We start from the raw sequence: 18,875 nt of genomic DNA on the forward strand, positions 1-18,875 counted from the left end.
TAAGGGTTAATAAAGATAAAATTAAGAATCAATAAATAAACAGACTTATTGGGCTTATTGGACCCTATTTAGAATAAAAACCAAAAAAAACATATTTGTATATGATGTACTTAGTCCATAAGTACACAAACGTGTACTTCATGCTAGTGACATGCTAATTTTAATTTTTTTTACACTTTTTTTCACCCCAAATTCCATTGTGTGTTATACTCTTCTGACAACACCAGATGGCAGTATAAGTGTCCACATAAGTGGCCATGAGACCTCAGTTCAGTAGTGTAAAATGTGCTGTCCACTTATGGTGCGGTAGTGGGAACAATTATGGGATAAAAATGAATTACACAAGAGGCAATAAAGATAAAATTAAGAATAAATAAATAAACAGACTTATTGGGCTTATTGGACCCTATTTAAAAAAAAAACTTAAAAACATCTTTTTATATGATGTACTTGAGTCCATAAGTACACAAATGTGTACTTCATGCTAGCGACATGCTAATTTTAATTTGTTTACATTTTTTTTCACCCCAAAATTCCATTGTGTGTCATACTCTTCTGACAACACCAGATGGCAGTATGAGTGTCCACATAAGTGGCCATGAGACCTCAGTTCAGTAGTGTAAAATGTGCTGTCCACTTATGGTGCGGTAGTGGGAACAATTATGGTATAAAAATTAATTACACAAGAGGCAATAAAGATAAAATTAAGAATAAATAAATAAACAGACTTATTGGGCTTATTGGACCCTATTCAGAAAAAAACCTTAAAAACATCTTTTTATATGATGTACTTGAGTCCATAAGTACACAAACGTGTACTTCATGCTAGTGACATGCTAATTTTAATTTGTTTACACTTTTTTTCACCCCAAATTCCATTGTGTGTCATACTCTTCTGACACCACCAGATGGCAGTATAAGTGTCCACATAAGTGGCCATGAGACCTCAGTTCAGTAGTGTAAAATGTGCTGTCCACTTATGGTGCGGTAGTGGGAACAATTATGGGATAAAAATGAATTACACAAGAGGCAATAAAGATAAAATTAAGAATAAATAAATAAACAGACTTATTGGGCTTATTGGACCCTATTTAGAATAAAAACTAAAAAAATATATTTTTATATGATGTACTTAAGTCCATAAGTACACAAACGTGTACTTCATGCGTAGAGACATGGTAATTTTAATTTTTTTACACTTTTTTTCACCCCAAATTCCATTGTGTGTCATACTCTTCTGACACCACCAGATGGCAGTATAAGTGTCCACATAAGTGGCCATGAGACCTCAGTTCCGTAGTGTAAAATGTGCTGTCCACTTATGGTGCGGTAGTGGGAACAATTATGGGATAAAAATGAATTACACAAGAGGCAATAAAGATAAAATTAAGAATAAATAAATAAACAGACTTATTGGGCTTATTGGACCCTATTTAGAATAAAAACTAAAAAAATATATTTTTATATGATGTACTTAAGTCCATAAGTACACAAACGTGTACTTCATGCGTAGAGACATGGTAATTTTAATTTTTTTAACACTTTTTTTCACCCCAAATTCCATTGTATGCTATACTCTTTTGACACCACCAGATGGCAGTACACATAAGTGGCCATAAGACCCCAATTCAGTAGCGTAAAAGGTGCTGTCCACGTATGTGGCCACTAAGGCTTTTAGAGGTTAAGGACTCCCACTTAAGGTGCGGTAGTGGGGACAAATATGGGATAAAAATGAATTACACAAGAGGTAATAAAGATAAAATTAAGAATAAATAAATAAACAGACTACTATACAATAAAAATAATAAGCAATCCTGTGCAATATACAAAACACTATACAAAATACTGTACAATATACAGAGCAAAAAAAGGGGTCATACTATGTTTTAAAAGACTTCCTTGTGGTCTACATAACATGTTACGGTGGTTCTTTGCTCAAAATATTGCATAAGTTATGTCTTACAGACCATCTGCAAGCTGCGGGCGGTCTTATCTACGTGACAGGGTCTTCTTTGTTCTATTGTTACTTTTTAGCGCTTCCATAGCGAATCTACTGACGGATATAGGTGAGAACTAGAGATGTCCGATAAAATCAGACTGCCGATATTATCGGCCGATAAATGCTTTAAAATATAATATCAGAAATTATCGGTATTGGTTCCAAAAAGTAAAATGTTAGACCTTTTAAAACGCCGCTGTACGGAGTGGTCCACAGATGTAGGGAGAAGTACAGAGCGCCAATAAACTTTAAAGGCACTGCCTTTGCATGCCGGCCCAGTCACATAATATCTACGGATTTTCACACACATACAAAAGTGAATGCAAAGCATACTTGGTCGACAGCCATACAGGTCACACTGTGGGTGGCCGTATAAACAACTTTAACGTAGTTACAAATATGCGCCAAACTGTGAACCCACACAAAACAAGAATGACAAACACATTTCGGGAGAACATCTGCACCGTAACACAACAGAAAAAATACCCAGAAACCCTTGCAGCACTTACTCTTCGGAAATGCTACAATATACACCCCCCACTACCTCCTAGCGGCAAAAAAGCCGTTATCGGACATCTCCAGTTAGAAATGTACGCTACTTTATATTAAAAATATCAACATCAGAGGATGAATGCCCCACAACAAGAAGATAGAGAAGGAGCTTATTCACTACGGCGCGGACTACAATTGTGGACGCGCGCAAATTTTCAAACTTACGCGGTTACCAAATACACACCAGCAGGTACCAAAAGGTAAGAAAAGTTGCTTTTGCATAACGTATTTCTTTGAATTGCCGCCGGGGCCCTAATTAATTTAAAACCTCTTCTCACTCCGGCGCTTACCAAAGGCATGCGGTAAATTCAGGCCTGTGCTTATAAATTTGACTGTGATGTAAGGATACCATCATGAAAAGCACATTTAATTAAAAATTTTTTTATTATGGTCTTACCTTTACTTGTAAATGAAGTCCATGCGCAGCTCCTTCTGATCAAAAGCATCGATAACTTGTTTATAGAAGTCTTCTTTATCTTTCTTAAGTTTTAAAAGTCTCTCTGTCTCGATGGAGATCTTCCTTTATTACCTCCTGCTTCGAATGAAAGTCCAGTTTAGAAAACTGTTTTTTTTTTAGATATGTAATCCTCCATGTTAAAAGCGTTAAAGCGAGAGGAAAAAATAAACGATCGCTGCTCACTCTTGCTGCTTGTTGTCACTTCTTCTGCAGCCGAGTAGTCGCAAGAAGGATCACTAGCGCCCTCTACCACCAGGAGGCGGGAGTCATTTAATGACTCATATTTGACACACGCAGCTACGGTATGTTAATAAAACATAGCTGCTTACTGTTCTTTTTTAGCATATTCAATAGCTTGGACCTTAAATCCTACTGAATAGCTCTTAATCTTCTTCCCTTTATGCGATTTCAAATTATTGAAATCATCCTCCTTCATTTTGAAAATGATGACAGGTGAAGTGTCACTCGTGACGTGACGAGTTTGACCCGGTGGAAATTCTAGGCATATGCTAATTATTTGGCAAAACGAGTTTGACCCGGCGGAAATTTTAGACATGCGTTAATAAAAATAATATTTTGAGAACGAGTTTGACCCGGCGGTAATGCTAAGCATGCGCTAATTATTTTGCGGAACGAGTAATTCTAGGCAGGCGAATACTACATATCCGGCGGCAATTGAAGGAAATACGGTAATGTTGCGAAACAAAACGCCAGATAAAGTCTTACCTTATACACACACCGTAATAAAACCGTACGTTGAAGCACAGTACGTCTGACTATGGTAATGCTCCGACAAAGTCGTACTAAAACGTGTAATGGTTTATACTCTCAATGAAACATCAACGATTCGGGGCTTGCTTTGCGAGCATCGTTTATTGAACAAACATGTCTTATGTGTGGCTGCCATCTGCTGCTCACACTTATCATTACACCATAGCATTGCTTTTGAGGTCAGCACAACCAGAATTATTCTATATATAAGGCGATGTATGGCACACGGCCTATTTTTTTAGTGCGCTTTATAGTCCGTAAAGTGTTCTGGCACACGAAATGTTGATTCAGGCAAGGTGGACTTACAAAAAGGACTTCTACGTACGTAGACCGAGGACCTCCTGTAGAATTATTTTCCTCCAGAATAGAATTGGTAAAAGGAATACTGGCATAAATTGTCTTGGAGATGAGCGAGGAGTTGTCCCAAAATACCGATAAAATATCCTCCGAGACAGCCCATTGGGAAAAGTGCGCCCAAGGTGCTAAGGGAGATGTTTTGGGAATGTCATCATCAAAGCCGCTTTTGCACCGTGTCTCTTTTTATTTTATTGTATTTTTTTCTTTGCATCTTCACGGCGTGGCGCTCGTCCCTTCCAGAGAGCCACACAATTCCAGGTTTGCACCGTGAAGCATAAGATTTTCTGGGCAAAGTGCGAATATGTCGACCGTTTCTTGTATTTTGGGATAAACGACGATTGCATTGTGTTGGGTTGGGGAAAAAAACAATAATCAAGTTTGACCTGACCTGTTTCTCACTTCCATTTTTATGTTCTTGCTCGCCGTTTGACACAAACCAGTGAAGTCGGCACGTTGGGTAAATGCTAAATAAAAACAGAATACAAAGATATGCAAATCTTTTTCAACTTATATTCGATTGAATAAACGGCAAAGACAAGATAATTAATGTTCACACTACAAAACATTGTTATTTTTTGCAAATATTAGCTCATTTGGAATTTTTTCAAAAAAGCTGGCACAAGTGGCAAAAAAAAGACTTGCTCATCAAACACTTATTCGGAACATCCCACAGGTGAACGGGCTAATTGGGAACAGGTGGGTGCCATGATTGGGTATAAAAGTAGCTTCCGTGAAATGCTCACTCATTCACAAACAAGGATGGGGCGAGGGTCACCACTTTGTGAACAAATGCGTGAGCAAATTGTCCCAACAGTTTAAGAATATTTCTCAACCAGCTATTGCAAGGAATTTAGGGATTTCACCATCTACAGTCTGTAATATCATCAAAAGGTTCAGAGAATCCGGAGAAATCACTGCACGTAAGCGATGATATTACGGACCTGCGTCAAAAAAACGACATCGGTGTGTAAAGGATATCACCACATGGGCTCGGGTAACGCTTCAGAAAAACACTGCTAGTAACTATAGTTGGTCGCTACATCTGTAAGTGCAAGTTAAAACTAAATAAATAAATGATAAATGGGTTGTACTTGTATAGCGCTTTTCTACCTTCAAGGTACTCAAAGCGCTCTGACACTACTTCCACATTTACCCATTCACACACACATTCACACACTGATGGAGGGAGCTGCCATGCAAGGCGCTAACCAGCACCCATCAGGAGCAAGGGTGAAGTGTCTTGCTCAGGACACAACGGACATGACGAGGTTGGTACTAGGTGGGGATTGAACCAGGGACCCCTCGGGTTGCGCACGGCCACCCTCCCACTGCGCCACGCCGTCCCTAAAACTCTACTACGCAAAGACACACTTATTTATCAACAACACCCAGAAACACCACGGGCTTCGCTGGGCTCGAGCTCATCTAAGATGGACTGATGCGAATTGGAAAAAGTGGTCTGTGGTCTGACGAGTCCACATTTCAAGTTTTGGGGGGAATCTGTGGATGTCGTGTCCACCGTAACAAAGATGAAAAGAACAATTCGGATTGTTCTAAGCGCAAAGTTGAAAAGCCGGCATCTGTGATGGTATGGGGGTGTATAAGTACCCAAGGCATGGGTAACTTACACATCTGTGGAGGGGCCATGAATGCTGAAAGGTACATACAGGTTTTGGAGCAACATAGCAACGTTATCACGGACGCCCCTGCTTATTTCAGCAAGACTGATTGATTGATTGATTGATACTTTTATTAGTAGATTGCACAGTTCAGTACATATTCCGTACAATTGACCACTAAATGGTAACACCCGAATAAGTTTTTCAACTTGTTTAAGTTGGGGTCCACGTTAATCAATTCATGGTAATCCCAAGGCATGTGTTACAACAGCGTGGCTTTAAAGTAAAAGAGTGTGGGTACTAGACCGGTCTGCCTGTAGTCTGGACCTGTCTCTTGTTAAAAATGTGTGGCACATTATGAAGCCTAAAATACCACAAGAATGGGAAAGAATTCCAACTGAAAAGCTTCAAAAAATTGGTCTCTTCAGTTCCCAAATGTTTACTGAGTGTTGTTAAAAGGAAAGGCCATGTAACACGGTGGTAAAAATGCATTTAAATTCCAAGTTAATGATTATTTGCACACACAAAAAAAATCTTGTCTTTGCAGTCTATTCAATTGACTTTAAGTTGAAAAGGACTTGCAAAAATGTTTATTTGTCATTTCCACAACGTGCCAACTTCACTGCTTTTGGGTTTCGTACGAATTACGTTGAGTTTCCCGCTTTTCAAGGTTACTTATTCGTATTGGTTTTACAGGAAAACGCTGTATGGGCGCACATGACGCCTCCTCTCCTTCTCTCACCTTTGGTTGGACTCGCCACGCTCCCTCTGCAGTTGACACTCACCGCCTGTCTCCCGCTTCTGCCCGTCTTTCTTCCCTTCAGGTATCATGACAAACAGGAAGTGACCAGTAACTTCCTGGGAGCCATGTGGCTCATCTCGATCACCTTCCTCTCCATCGGCTACGGGGACATGGTACCGCACACGTACTGCGGGAAAGGCGTGTGTCTTCTTACAGGGATTATGGTAGGTTTACTCCACACCCACTTTATACATCCTGTCCCTTTTTTTTTTTTTGCATGGGCCAAGTAGCATAGTAGGCCAAAGTATTCAATAAAAACAAGACGCAGGTTTTATTTAAAGGTCTACTGAAACCCACTACTACCGACCACGCAGTCTGATAGTTTATATATCAATGATGAAATATTAACATTGCAACACATGCCAATACGGCCTTTTTAGTTTGCTAAATTGCAATTTTAAATTTCGCGCGTAATTATCATGCTAAAATGTCGCGGTATGATGATTTTGTTCCAGTACCGTTCCCAGCTATAAGTCGTCTGTTTTCATCGCATAATTCCACGGTGTTCAGGACATCTGTGTTAATAAATCTTTTGCAATTTTTTCAATGAATAATGGAGACGTCAAAGAAGAAAGCTGTAGGTGGGAAGCGGTGTATTGCGGCCGCCTTTAGCAACACAAACACAGCCGGATTTTCCTTGTTTACATTCCCGAAAGATGACGGTGAAGCTTTACTATGGAACAGAGCGGTCAAGCGAACACGATTGGATTGGACCACACACACACAAAGTACAGTGTAGTATGCAGCGATCATTTCGAAAGATCGTGTTTCGAAGAGGGTCCTTTGCGAAGGACACCCGTCGACTGGTGCTGAAGAAAGATGCGGGGCCGACTTTCAGGTTGTACAGGTACGACCATATAATTTCACTAAAACACTAGTAACACAATAAGCAGATATGGGATTTTCCAGAATTATCCTAGTAAATGTGTCTAATAACATCTGAATCGCTCCCACTGTATAGTCTTTTTTTCTTTTCTAGTCCTACACTCTCACTTTCCTCATCCACAAATCTTCTATCCTCGCTCAAATTAATGAGGAAATCGTCGCTTTCTCGGTCCGAATTGCTCTCGCTGCTGGTGGCCATGATTGTAAACAATGTTCAGATGTGAGGAGCTCCACAACCCGTGACGTCACGCACACATCGTCTGCTACTTGCGGTACAGGCAAGGCTTTTTTATTAGCGACCAAAAGTTGCGAAATTTATCGTTGATGTTCTCTACTAAATCCTTTCAGCAAAAATATGGCAATATCGCGAAATGATCAAGTATGACACATAGAATGGACCTGCTATCCCCGTTTAAATAAGAAAATCTCATTTCAGTAGGCCTTTAACAAGTCTATTGAGTGTTTTGGCCACAACACCCAGTTTGAACAGTAACACCGTGTTGGAATATCGAAATAGGTGATTCTGTGGCCTGCCACTAGATGGAGCCTGCATGCCACTATTGGTCCGCGTACCACGGTTTGAGTTTCAACTTTAACTGAGTTACTGTGCTGCGAAAAAAGCACTAAAATGGGACAAGGTCCTTGCTTTATTAGGACCATAAATTAGAACTTTTCGGGGACAAGAACTTAAATGTTGAAAAAACTGCTAAAGTACAACGTGGTTCATAATCTGGTTAATGGGATTCTTCTATTCTGCCTGTAAAGTCCGCAAAAAAAAAAGAAGAAAAAAAAATATATATATATATATATACTATATATATATATATATATATGTATATATACAATTTCTGATATTCTTTCTGTTTTAATAATATTGCAATATTTTCCCGTAAAATTATTGCCTTTTTTAATGATAAAATTATTACTTTTTAATGCAAAATTGTGACATTTGTCATATAAAATTCTGACTTTTATCACAATATTGCCAATTTTTGTTGGCTGTTCTAGTAAAATACTGACATTTTTGGAGTAAGATGATGACTTTTGTCATTATTTTGCCAAGTAAAAATCCAATTATTTTCTGATCTTTTATCATAATATTGCACAAATGTTCAGTTTTTCTTGTAAAATACGACTTTTGATATATATATATATATATATATATATATATATATATATATATATATATATATATATATATATATATATATATATACATACACATACATACATACATACACACATATATATATATATATATATACACATACATACATACATACATACACACATATACGTATATATATATATATATATATATGTATATATATATATATATATATATATATATATACACATATACATGTTAATGGAGAGTAACTTGTAGCTTAGTTACATTTAATGGAGAATAACTTGTAGCTTAGTTACATTTAATTGAGAATAACTTGTAGCTTAGTTACATTTAACAGAGAGTAACTTGTAGCTTCTCCTCTCTGAGCTGCAACCTTATCGTGTTAGAGGAGTTTGCGTGTCCCAATGATCCTAGGAGCTATGTTGTCCGGGGGCATAAAGCCCCCTGGTAGGGTCTCCCAAGGCAAACAGGTTCTAGGTGAGGGATCAGACAAAGAGCAGCTCGAAGACCTTTATGAAGAAGAAACATCATGGACCCAGATTTCCCTCGCCCGGACGCGGGTCACCGGGGCCCCCCTCTGGAGCCAGGCCCGGAGGTGGGGCACGATGGCGAGCGCCTGGTGGCCGGGCCTGTTCCTATGGGGCCCGGCCGGGCACAGCCCGAAGAGGCAACGTGGGTCACCCCTCCAATGGGCTCACCACCCATAGCAGGGGCCATAGAGGTCGGGTGCATTGTGAGCTGGGCGACAGCCGAAGGCAGGGCACTTGGCGGTCCGATCCTCGGCTACAGAAGCTAGCTCTTGGGACGTGGAACGTCACGTCACTGGGGGGGAAATAGCCTAAGCTAGTGCGCAAAGTCGAGAAATTCCGGCTGGAAGGCTCTGGAACCACTTCTCTCGAGAGGGATTGGACCCTCTTCCACTCTGGCGTTGCCGGCAGTGAGAGGCGACGGGCTGGGGTGGCAATTCTTGTTTCCCCCCGGCTCAAAGCCTGTACGTTGGAGTTCAACCCGGTGGACGAAAGGGTAGCCTCCCTCCGCCTTCGGGTGGGGGGACGGGTCCTGACTGTTGTTTGTGCTTATGCACCAAACAGCAGTTCAGAGTACCCACCCTTTTTGGGAACGCTCGAGGGAGTACTGGAAAGTGCTCCCCCGGGTGATTCCCTTGTCCTACTGGGAGACTTCAACGCTCACGTTGGCAACGACAGTGAAACCTGGAGAGGCGTGATTGGGAAGAATGGCCGCCCGGATCTGAACCCGAGTGGTGTTTTGTTATTGGACTTTTGTGCTCGTCACAGTTTGTCCATAACAAACACCATGTTCAAACATAAGGGTGTCCATATGTGCACTTGGCACCAGGACACCCTAGGCCGCAGTTCCATGATCGACTTTGTAGTTGTGTCATCGGATTTGCGGCCTCATGTTATGGACACTCGGGTGAAGAGAGGGGCGGAGCTTTCTACCGATCACCACCTGGTGGTGAGTTGGCTGCGATGGTGGGGGAGGATGCCGGACAGACCTGGGAGGCCCAAACGCATTGTGAGGGTCTGCTGGGAACGTCTGGCAGAGTCTCCTGTCAGATAAAGTTTCAATGTGTTCCAACTATCGTGGGATCACACTCCTCAGCCTTCCCGGTAAGGTTTATTCAGGTGTACTGGAGAGGAGGCTACGTCGGATAGTCGAACCTCGGATTCAGGAGGAACAGTGTGGTTTTCGTCCTGGTCGTGGAACTGTGGACCAGCTCTATACTCTCGGCAGGGTTCTTGAGGGTGCATGGGAGCTTGCCCAACCAGTCTACATGTGCTTTGTGGACTTGGAGAAGGCATTCGACCGTGTCCCTCGGGAAGTCCTGTGGGGAGTGCTCAGAGAGTATGGGGTATCGGACTGTCTTATTGTGGCGGTCCGTTCCCTGTACGATCAGTGCCAGAGCTTGGTCCGCATTGCCGGCAGTAAGTCGAACACATTTCCAGTGAGGGTTGGACTCCGCCAAGGCTGTCCTTTGTCACCGATTCTGTTCATAACTTTTATGGACAGAATTTCTAGGCGCAGTCAAGGCGTTGAGGGGTTCCGGTTTGGTAACCGCAGGATTAGGTCTCTGCTTTTTGCAGATGATGTGGTCCTGATGGCTTCATCTGACCGGGATCTTCAGCTCTCGCTGGATCGGTTCGCAGCCGAGTGTGAAGCGACCGGAATGAGAATCAGCACCTCCAAGTCCGAGTCCATGGTTCTCGCCCGGAAAAGGGTGGAGTGCCATCTCCGGGTTGGGGAGGAGACCCTGCCCCAAGTGGAGGAGTTCAAGTACCTAGGAGTCTTGTTCACGAGTGAGGGAAGAGTGGATCGTGAGATCAACAGGCGGATCGGTGCGGCGTTTTCAGTAATGCGGACGTTGTACCGGTCTGTTGTGGTGAAGAAGGAGCTGAGCCGGAAGGCAAAGCTCTCAATTTACCGGTCGATCTACGTTCCCATCCTCACCTATGGTCATGAGCTTTGGGTCATGACCGAAAGGATAAGATCACGGGTACAAGCGGCCGAAATGAGTTTCCTCCGCCGTGTGGCGGGGCTCTCCCTTAGAGATAGGGTGAGAAGCTCTGCCATCCGGGAGGAACTCAAAGTAAAGCCGCTGCTCCTTCACATCGAGAGGAGCCAGATGAGGTGGTTCGGGCATCTGGTCAGGATGCCACCCGAACGCCTCCCTAGGGAGGTGTTTAGGGCACGTCCAACCGGTAGGAGGCCACGGGGAAGACCCAGGACACGTTGGGAAGACTATGTCTCCCGGCTGGCCTGGGAACGCCTCGGGATCGCCCGGGAAGAGCTAGACGAAGTGGCTGGGGAGAGGGAAGTCTGGGTTTCCCTGCTTAGGCTGTTGCCCCCGCGACCCGACCTCGGATAAGCGGAAGATGATGGATGGATGGATGGATAACTTGTAGCTTAGTTACATTTAACAGAGAGTAACTTGTAGCTTAGTTACATTTAATAGAGAGTAACTTGTAGCTTAGTTACATTTAATGGAGGATAATTTGTAGCTTAGTTAATGGAGAGTAACTTGTAACTTAGTTACACCTAAGGGGGAGTAACTTGTAGCTTAGTTACATTTAATGGCGAGTAACTTCTAGCATAGCTACATTTAGTTACATTTAATGGAGAATAATTTGTAGCTTAGTTACATTTAATGGAGGGTAACTTGTAGCTTAGTTACATTTAATGGAGAATAACTTGTAGCTTGGTTACATTTAACAGAGAGTAACTTGTAGCTTAGTTACAATTAATGGAGTGTAACTTGTAGCTTAGTTACATTTAACAGAGAGTAACTTGTAGCTTAGTTACATTTAATGGAGAGTAACTTGTAGCTTAGTTACATTTAATGGAGAGTAACTTGTAGCTTAGTTACATTTAACAGAGAGTAACTTGTAGCTTAGTTACATTTAATGGAGAGTAACTTGTAGCTTAGTTACATTTAATGGAGAATAAATTGTAGCTTAGTTAATGGAGAGTAACTTGTAACTTAGTTACACCTAATGGGGAGTAACTTGTAGCTTAGTTACATTTAATGGCGAGTAACTTCTAGCATAGCTACATTTAGTTACATTTAATGGAGAATAATTTGTAGCTTAGTTACCTTTAATGGAGAGTAACTTGTAACTTAGTTACACTTAATGGGGAGCCACCTGTAGCTTAGCTACATTTAATGGAGAGTAACTTGCAGCTTAGCTACATTTAACAGAGAGTAACTTGTAGCTTAGTTACATTTAACGGAGAGTAACTTGTAGCTTAGTTACATTTAATGGAGAATAATTTGTAGTTTAGTTAATGGAGAGTAACTTGTAACTTAGTTACACCTAATGGGGAGTAACTTGTAGCTTAGTTACATTTAATGGTGAGTAACTTCTAGCATAGCTACATTTAGTTACATTTAATGGAGAATAATTTGTAGCTTAGTTACCTTTAATGGAGAGTAACTTGTAACTTAGTTACACTTAATGGGGAGCCACCTGTAGCTTAGTTACATTTAAAGGGGAGTAACATGTAACTTAGTTACATTTAATGGGGACTAACATGTAGCTTAGTTACATTTAATGGGTAGTAACTTGTAGTTTAGTTACATTTAATGGAGAGTAACTAGTAGCTTAGCGACATTTAATGGAGAGTAACTTGTAGCTTAGTTACATTTATTGGCAAGTAACTTGTAGCTTAGCTACATTTAATGGAGAGTAATTTGTAGCTTAGTCACATTTAATGGAGAGTAACTTGTTGTTTACTTATATTTAATGGAGAGTAACTTATAGTTTAGTTCCATTTAAGAAATGGAAGAAATGTGAATGTTGAGTGTTTGTGCCACAGGGAGCTGGCTGCACTGCGCTCGTGGTTGCAGTGGTGGCCAGGAAGCTGGAGCTGACCAAGGCAGAGAAGCACGTCCACAACTTCATGATGGACACGCAACTCTGCAAACGAGTGAGTGAACGAAAACGCTGTACTTGGCTTTGAGTCCAACACCGGTATACAAGTATAGTACCGCCATACTAATGAATCATATTCCGTACTACACCGCCTCTGAAAAGTACTGTATTTTTTAGCATCACAGAATCTTCTTTCATATGTTTATAAACTCAATGGAAAAATCAATGGATTAGCCGCACCGCTTTTGTAAGCCGCAGTGTTCGAAGCGTAGGAAAAAAGTAAAACGTATTGACATGCGCCCTTACGCCTGACGTATGAATTGATGTGGTTTTGTAGGCGAAGAATACAGCTGCCAATGTACTTTTGATTAAAAAAAATTGGCCGCACCTTTTTTGTAAGTTGCAGGTTTCAAAGCGTAGGGAAAAAGTAAATATATTGAGATGCACCCTTATGCCCGAGGAGCGATTAAATTGATGTGGTTTTACAGGTGAAGAACACAGCTGCCGATGTTGATGAAAAATCCATAGATTAGTCGCACTGCTTTTGGAAGCCGCTGGGCTCAAAGCGTAGGAAAAAAGTAAATGTATTGAGATACACCGGTAGAACTGAGGATTGACTAAATTGATGTGGTTTTACAGGTGAAAAGCACAGCTGCCAATGTACTTTTGATGAAAAATCCTCCAAAATTAGCCGCACCGTTTTTGTAAGCCCAAGTCTCAAAGCGTAGGGAAAAAAAAGATTAAATTGATGTGGTTTTACAGGTGAAGGACACAGCTGCCAAAGTAATGTTGATGAAAAAAATTACAAATTAGCCATATCGTTTTGGTAAGCCGCAGGTCTCAATGCATAGGGGGAAAAAATAAAATGTATGTGTTTTTACAGGTGAAGAACACAGCTGCCAATGTACTTTTGATTAAAAAAAAAAGTAATAATTTGCGTCATTTTTGTAGCCGCAGGTCTCAAAGTGTAGGGAAAAAAAACATTAAATTGATGTGGTTTCACAGGTGAATAGCACAGCTGCCAGTGTACTTTTGATTAAAAAAAATTCAAATAATTTGCGTTGTGTTTGTAAGCCGCAGGTCTCATTAAAAAAAAGTAATAATTTGCATTGTTTTTGTAAGCCGCAGGTCTCAAAGTGTAGGGAAAAAAAACATTAAATTGATGTGGTTTTACAGCAGCTGCCAATGTACTTTTGATTAAAAAATTTAAATAAGCCACATTGTTTTTGTAAGCTGCAGGTCTCAAAGCGAAGGGAAAAATAAAATAATTTATGTGGTTTTACAGGTCAAGAACACAGCTGCCAATTTATTTTTGATTAAAAAAATTTAAATACGCCGCAGCGTTTTTGTAAGCTGCAGATCTCTAAGCGTAGGGGAAAAAAATAATTGATGTAGTTTCACAGGTGAAGAACACAGCTGCCAATGTACTTTTGATTAAAAAAATGTTTAATAATTTGCATCGTTTTTGTAAGCCGCAGGTCTCAAAGCGTAGGGGAAAAAAACATTAAATTGATGTGGTTTTACAGGTGAGGAACACAGCTGCCAATTTACTTTTGAATAAAAAAATGTAAATAAGCCACATCGTTTTTGTAAGCCGCAGGTCTCAAAACGTGGGGAAGAAAAAAAACATTAAATTGATGTGGTTTCACAGGTGAAGAACAAAGCTGCCAATGTACTTTTGATTAAAACATTTTTTAATAATCTGCTTAGTTTTTGTAAGCTGCAGGTCTCATTAAAAAATGTTTAACAATTTGCATCGTTTTTGTAAGCCGCAGGTCTCAAAGTGTAGGGAAAAAAACATTAAATTGATGTGGTTTCACAGGTGAAGAACACAGCTGCCAATGTACTTTTGATTAAAAAATGTTTTAATAATTTGCATCGTTTTTGTAAGCCGCAGGTCTCATTAAAAATGTTTAATAATTTGCATTGTTTTTTTAAGCCGCAGGTCTCAAAGCGTAGGGGGAAAAAAAACATTAAATTGATGCGGTTTTACAGGTGAAAAACACAGCTGCCAATGTACTTTTGATTTTTAAAAAATTTAATAATTTGCGTCGTTTTTGTGGGCCGCAGGTCTCATTAAAAATGTTTAATAATTTGCATCGTTTTTGTAAGCCGCAGGTCTCATTAAAAATGTTTAATAATTTGCATCGTTTTTGTAAGCCGAAGGTCTCAAAGTGTAGGAAAAAAACATTAAATTGATGTGGTTTCACAGGTGAAGAACACAGCTGCCAATGTACTTTTGATTAAAAAAATTTTTTAATAATTTGCGTCGTTTTTGTAAGCCGCAGGTCTCCTTAAAAAATGTTTAACAATTTGCATCGTATTTGTAAGCCGCGGATCTCAAAGCGTAGGGGGAAAAAATACATTAAATTGATGTGGTTTTACAGGTGAAGAACACAGCTGCCAATGTACTTTTGAGTAAAAAAAATTTAAATAATTTGCGTCGTTTTTGTAAGCCGCAGGTCTCAAAGTGTAGGGGAGGAAAAAAAATTGATGTGGTTTTACAGGTGAAAAACACAGCTGCCGATGTACTTTTGATTAAAAAAAAATTTAATAATTTGCGTCGTTTTTGTAAGCCGCAGGTCTCAAAGCGTAGGGGAAAAAAACATTAAATTGATGTGGTTTCACAGGTGAATAGCACAGCTGCCAATGTACTTTTGATAAAAAAAAATTTTTAATAATTTGCGTTGTTTTTGTAAGCCGCAGGTCTCATTAAAAATGTTTGACAATTTGCATTGTTTTTGTAAGCCGCAGGTCTCAAAGTGTAGGAAAAAACCATTAAATTGATGTGGTTTCACAGGTGAAGAACACAGCTGCCAATGTACTTTTGATTAAAAAAAATTTAAATAATTTGCGTTGTGTTTGTAAGCCATAGGTCTCATTAAAAAATGTTTAATAAATTGCATTGTTTTTGTAAGCCGCAGGTCTCAAAGTGTAGGGAAAAAAACATTAAATTGATGTGGTTTTACAGGTGAAAACACACCTGCCAATGTACTTTTGATTAAAATTTTTTTTAATAATTTGCATCGTTTTTGTAAGCTGCAGGTCTCAAAGTGTAGGGAAAAAAACATTAAATTGATGTGGTTTCACAGGTGAAGAACACGGCTGCCAATGTACTTTTGATTTAAAAAATGTTTAATAATTTGCGTCATTTTTGTAAGCCACAGGTCTCAAAGCGTAGGGGGGAAAAAAAAATTGATGTGGTTTCACAGGTGAATAGCACAGCTGCCAATGTACTTTTGATTAAAAAAAAAAGTAATAATTTGCGTCATTTTTGTAGCCGCAGGTCTCAAAGTGTAGGGAAAAAAAACATTAAATTGATGTGGTTTCACAGGTGAATAGCACAGCTGCCAGTGTACTTTTGATTAAAAAAAATTCAAATAATTTGCGTTGTGTTTGTAAGCCGCAGGTCTCCTTAAAAAATGTTTAACAATTTGCATAGTATTTGTAAGCCGCGGATCTCAAAGCGTAGGGGGAAAAAAAACATTAAATTGATGTGGTTTTACAGGTGAAGAACACAGCTGCCAATGTACTTTTGATTAAAAAAAATTTAAATAATTTGCGTCGTTTTTGTAAGCCGCAGGTCTCAAAGTGTAGGGGAGGAAAAAAAATTGATGTGGTTTTACAGGTGAAAAACACAGCTGCCGATGTACTTTTGATTAAAAAAAATTTTAATAATTTGCGTCGTTTTTGTAAGCCGCAGGTCTCAAAGCGTAGGGGAAAAAAACATTAAATTGATGTGGTTTCACAGGTGAATAGCACAGCTGCCAATGTACTTTTGATAAAAAAAAATTTTTAATAATTTGCGTTGTTTTTGTAAGCCGCAGGTCTCATTAAAAATGTTTGACAATTTGCATTGTTTTTGTAAGCCGCAGGTCTCAAAGTGTAGGAAAAAACCATTAAATTGATGTGGTTTCACAGGTGAAGAACACAGCTGCCAATGTACTTTTGATTAAAAAAAATTTAAATAATTTGCGTTGTGTTTGTAAGCCATAGGTCTCATTAAAAAATGTTTAATAAATTGCATTGTTTTTGTAAGCCGCAGGTCTCAAAGTGTAGGGAAAAAAACATTAAATTGATGTGGTTTTACAGGTGAAAACACAGCTGCCAATGTACTTTTGATTAAAATTTTTTTTAATAATTTGCATCGTTTTTGTAAGCTGCAGGTCTCAAAGTGTAGGGAAAAAAACTTTAAATTGATGTGGTTTCACAGGTGAAGAACACGGCTGCCAATGTACTTTTGATTTAAAAAATGTTTAATAATTTGCGTCATTTTTGTAAGCCACAGGTCTCAAAGCGTAGGAGGGAAAAAAAAATTGATGTGGTTTCACAGGTGAATAGCACAGCTGCCAATGTACTTTTGATTAAAAAAAAAAAGTAATAATTTGCGTCATTTTTGTAGCCGCAGGTCTCAAAGTGTAGGGAAAAAAAACATTAAATTGATGTGGTTTCACAGGTGAATAGCACAGCTGCCAGTGTACTTTTGATTAAAAAAAATTCAAATAATTTGCGTTGTGTTTGTAAGCCGCAGGTCTCATTAAAAAATGTTTAATAATTTGCATTGTTTTTGTAAGCCGCAGGCCTCAAAGTGTAGGGGGGAAAAAAACAATAAATTGATGTGGTTTCACAGGTGAATAGCACAGCTGCCAGTGTACTTTTGATTAAAAATTTTTTAAATAATTTGCGTTGTGTTTGTAAGCCATAGGTCTCATTAAAAAATGTTTAATAATTTGCATTGTTTTTGTAAGCCGCAGGTCTCAAAGTGTAGGGAAAAAAAAAATTGATGTGGTTTTACAGGTGAAAAACACAGCTGCCAGTGTACTTTTGATTTTAAAAAAATTTAATAATTTGCGTCGTTTTTGTAAGCCGCAGGTCTCATTAAAAAATGTTTAACAATTTGCATTGTTTTTGTAAGCCGCAGGTCTCAGAGTGTAGGGAACAAAAACATTAAATTGATGTGGTTTCACAGGTGAAGAACACAGCTGCCAATGTACTTTTGATTCAAAAATGTTTGAATAATTTGCGTTGTGTTTGTAAGCCATAGGTCTCATTAAAAATGTTTAATAATTTGCATTGTTTTTGTAAGCCGCAGGTCTCAAAGTGTAGGGAAAAAAACACATTAAATTGATGAGGTTTTACAGGTGAAAAACACAGCTGCCAATGTACTTTTGATTAAAAAAAAAGTTAATAATTTGCGTCGTTTTTGTAAGCCGCAGTCCTCATTAAAAAATGTTTAATAATTTGCATCGTTTTTGTAAGCCGCAGGTCTCAAAGCGTAGGGAAAAAAAACATTAAATTGATGTGGTTTCACAGGTGAAGAACACAGCTGCCAATGTACTTTTGATTAAAAAAGAGTTTAATAATTTGCATAGTTTTTGTAAGCCGCAGGTCTCAAAGTGTAGGGGGGAAAAAAAAATGATGTGGTTTTACAGGTGAAAAACACAGCTGCCGATGTACTTTTGATTAAAAAATGTTTTAATAATTTGCGTCGTTTTTGTAAGCCGCGGGTCTCAAAGCGTAGGGGAAAAAAAACATTAAATTGATGTGGTTTCACAGGTGAATAGCACAGCTGCCAATGTACTTTTGATAAAAAAAAAATTTAAATAATTTGCGTTGTTTTGTAAGCCGCAGGTCTCATTAAAAAATGTTTAACAATTTGCATCGTTTTTGTAAGCCGCAGGTCTCAAAGTGTAGGAATAAAAAAACATTAAATTGATGTGGTTTTACAGGTGAGGAACACAGCTGCCAATGTACTTTTGATTAAAAAAAAGTTTAATAATTTGCATAGTTTTTGTAAGCCGCAGGTCTCATTAAAAAATGTTTAATAATTTGCATCGTTTTTGTAAGCCGCAGGTCTCAAAGTGTAGGGAAAAAAAACATTAAATTGATGTGGTTTTACAGGTGAGGAAC

General features: G+C 39.2%; 1 protein-coding gene across 2 annotated transcripts in view; it reads left to right on the top strand.

Moving 5' to 3' along the window:
• The window catches only part of kcnn1a (potassium intermediate/small conductance calcium-activated channel, subfamily N, member 1a), a 205,472-nt gene that overhangs the window by 162,851 nt on the left and 23,746 nt on the right, over window positions 1–18,875 (top strand). For both annotated transcript variants that reach the window (XM_061919820.1, XM_061919821.1), the window contains exons 5-6: window positions 6,580–6,721; window positions 12,910–13,020. In XM_061919820.1, the coding sequence (XP_061775804.1) occupies window positions 6,580–6,721; window positions 12,910–13,020 (253 nt within the window). The remainder of the gene's footprint in view (window positions 1–6,579; window positions 6,722–12,909; window positions 13,021–18,875) is intronic.

This window comes from Nerophis ophidion, linkage group LG14 (genome assembly GCF_033978795.1).
Source record: "Nerophis ophidion isolate RoL-2023_Sa linkage group LG14, RoL_Noph_v1.0, whole genome shotgun sequence".
NCBI lineage: Eukaryota > Metazoa > Chordata > Actinopteri > Syngnathiformes > Syngnathidae > Nerophis > Nerophis ophidion.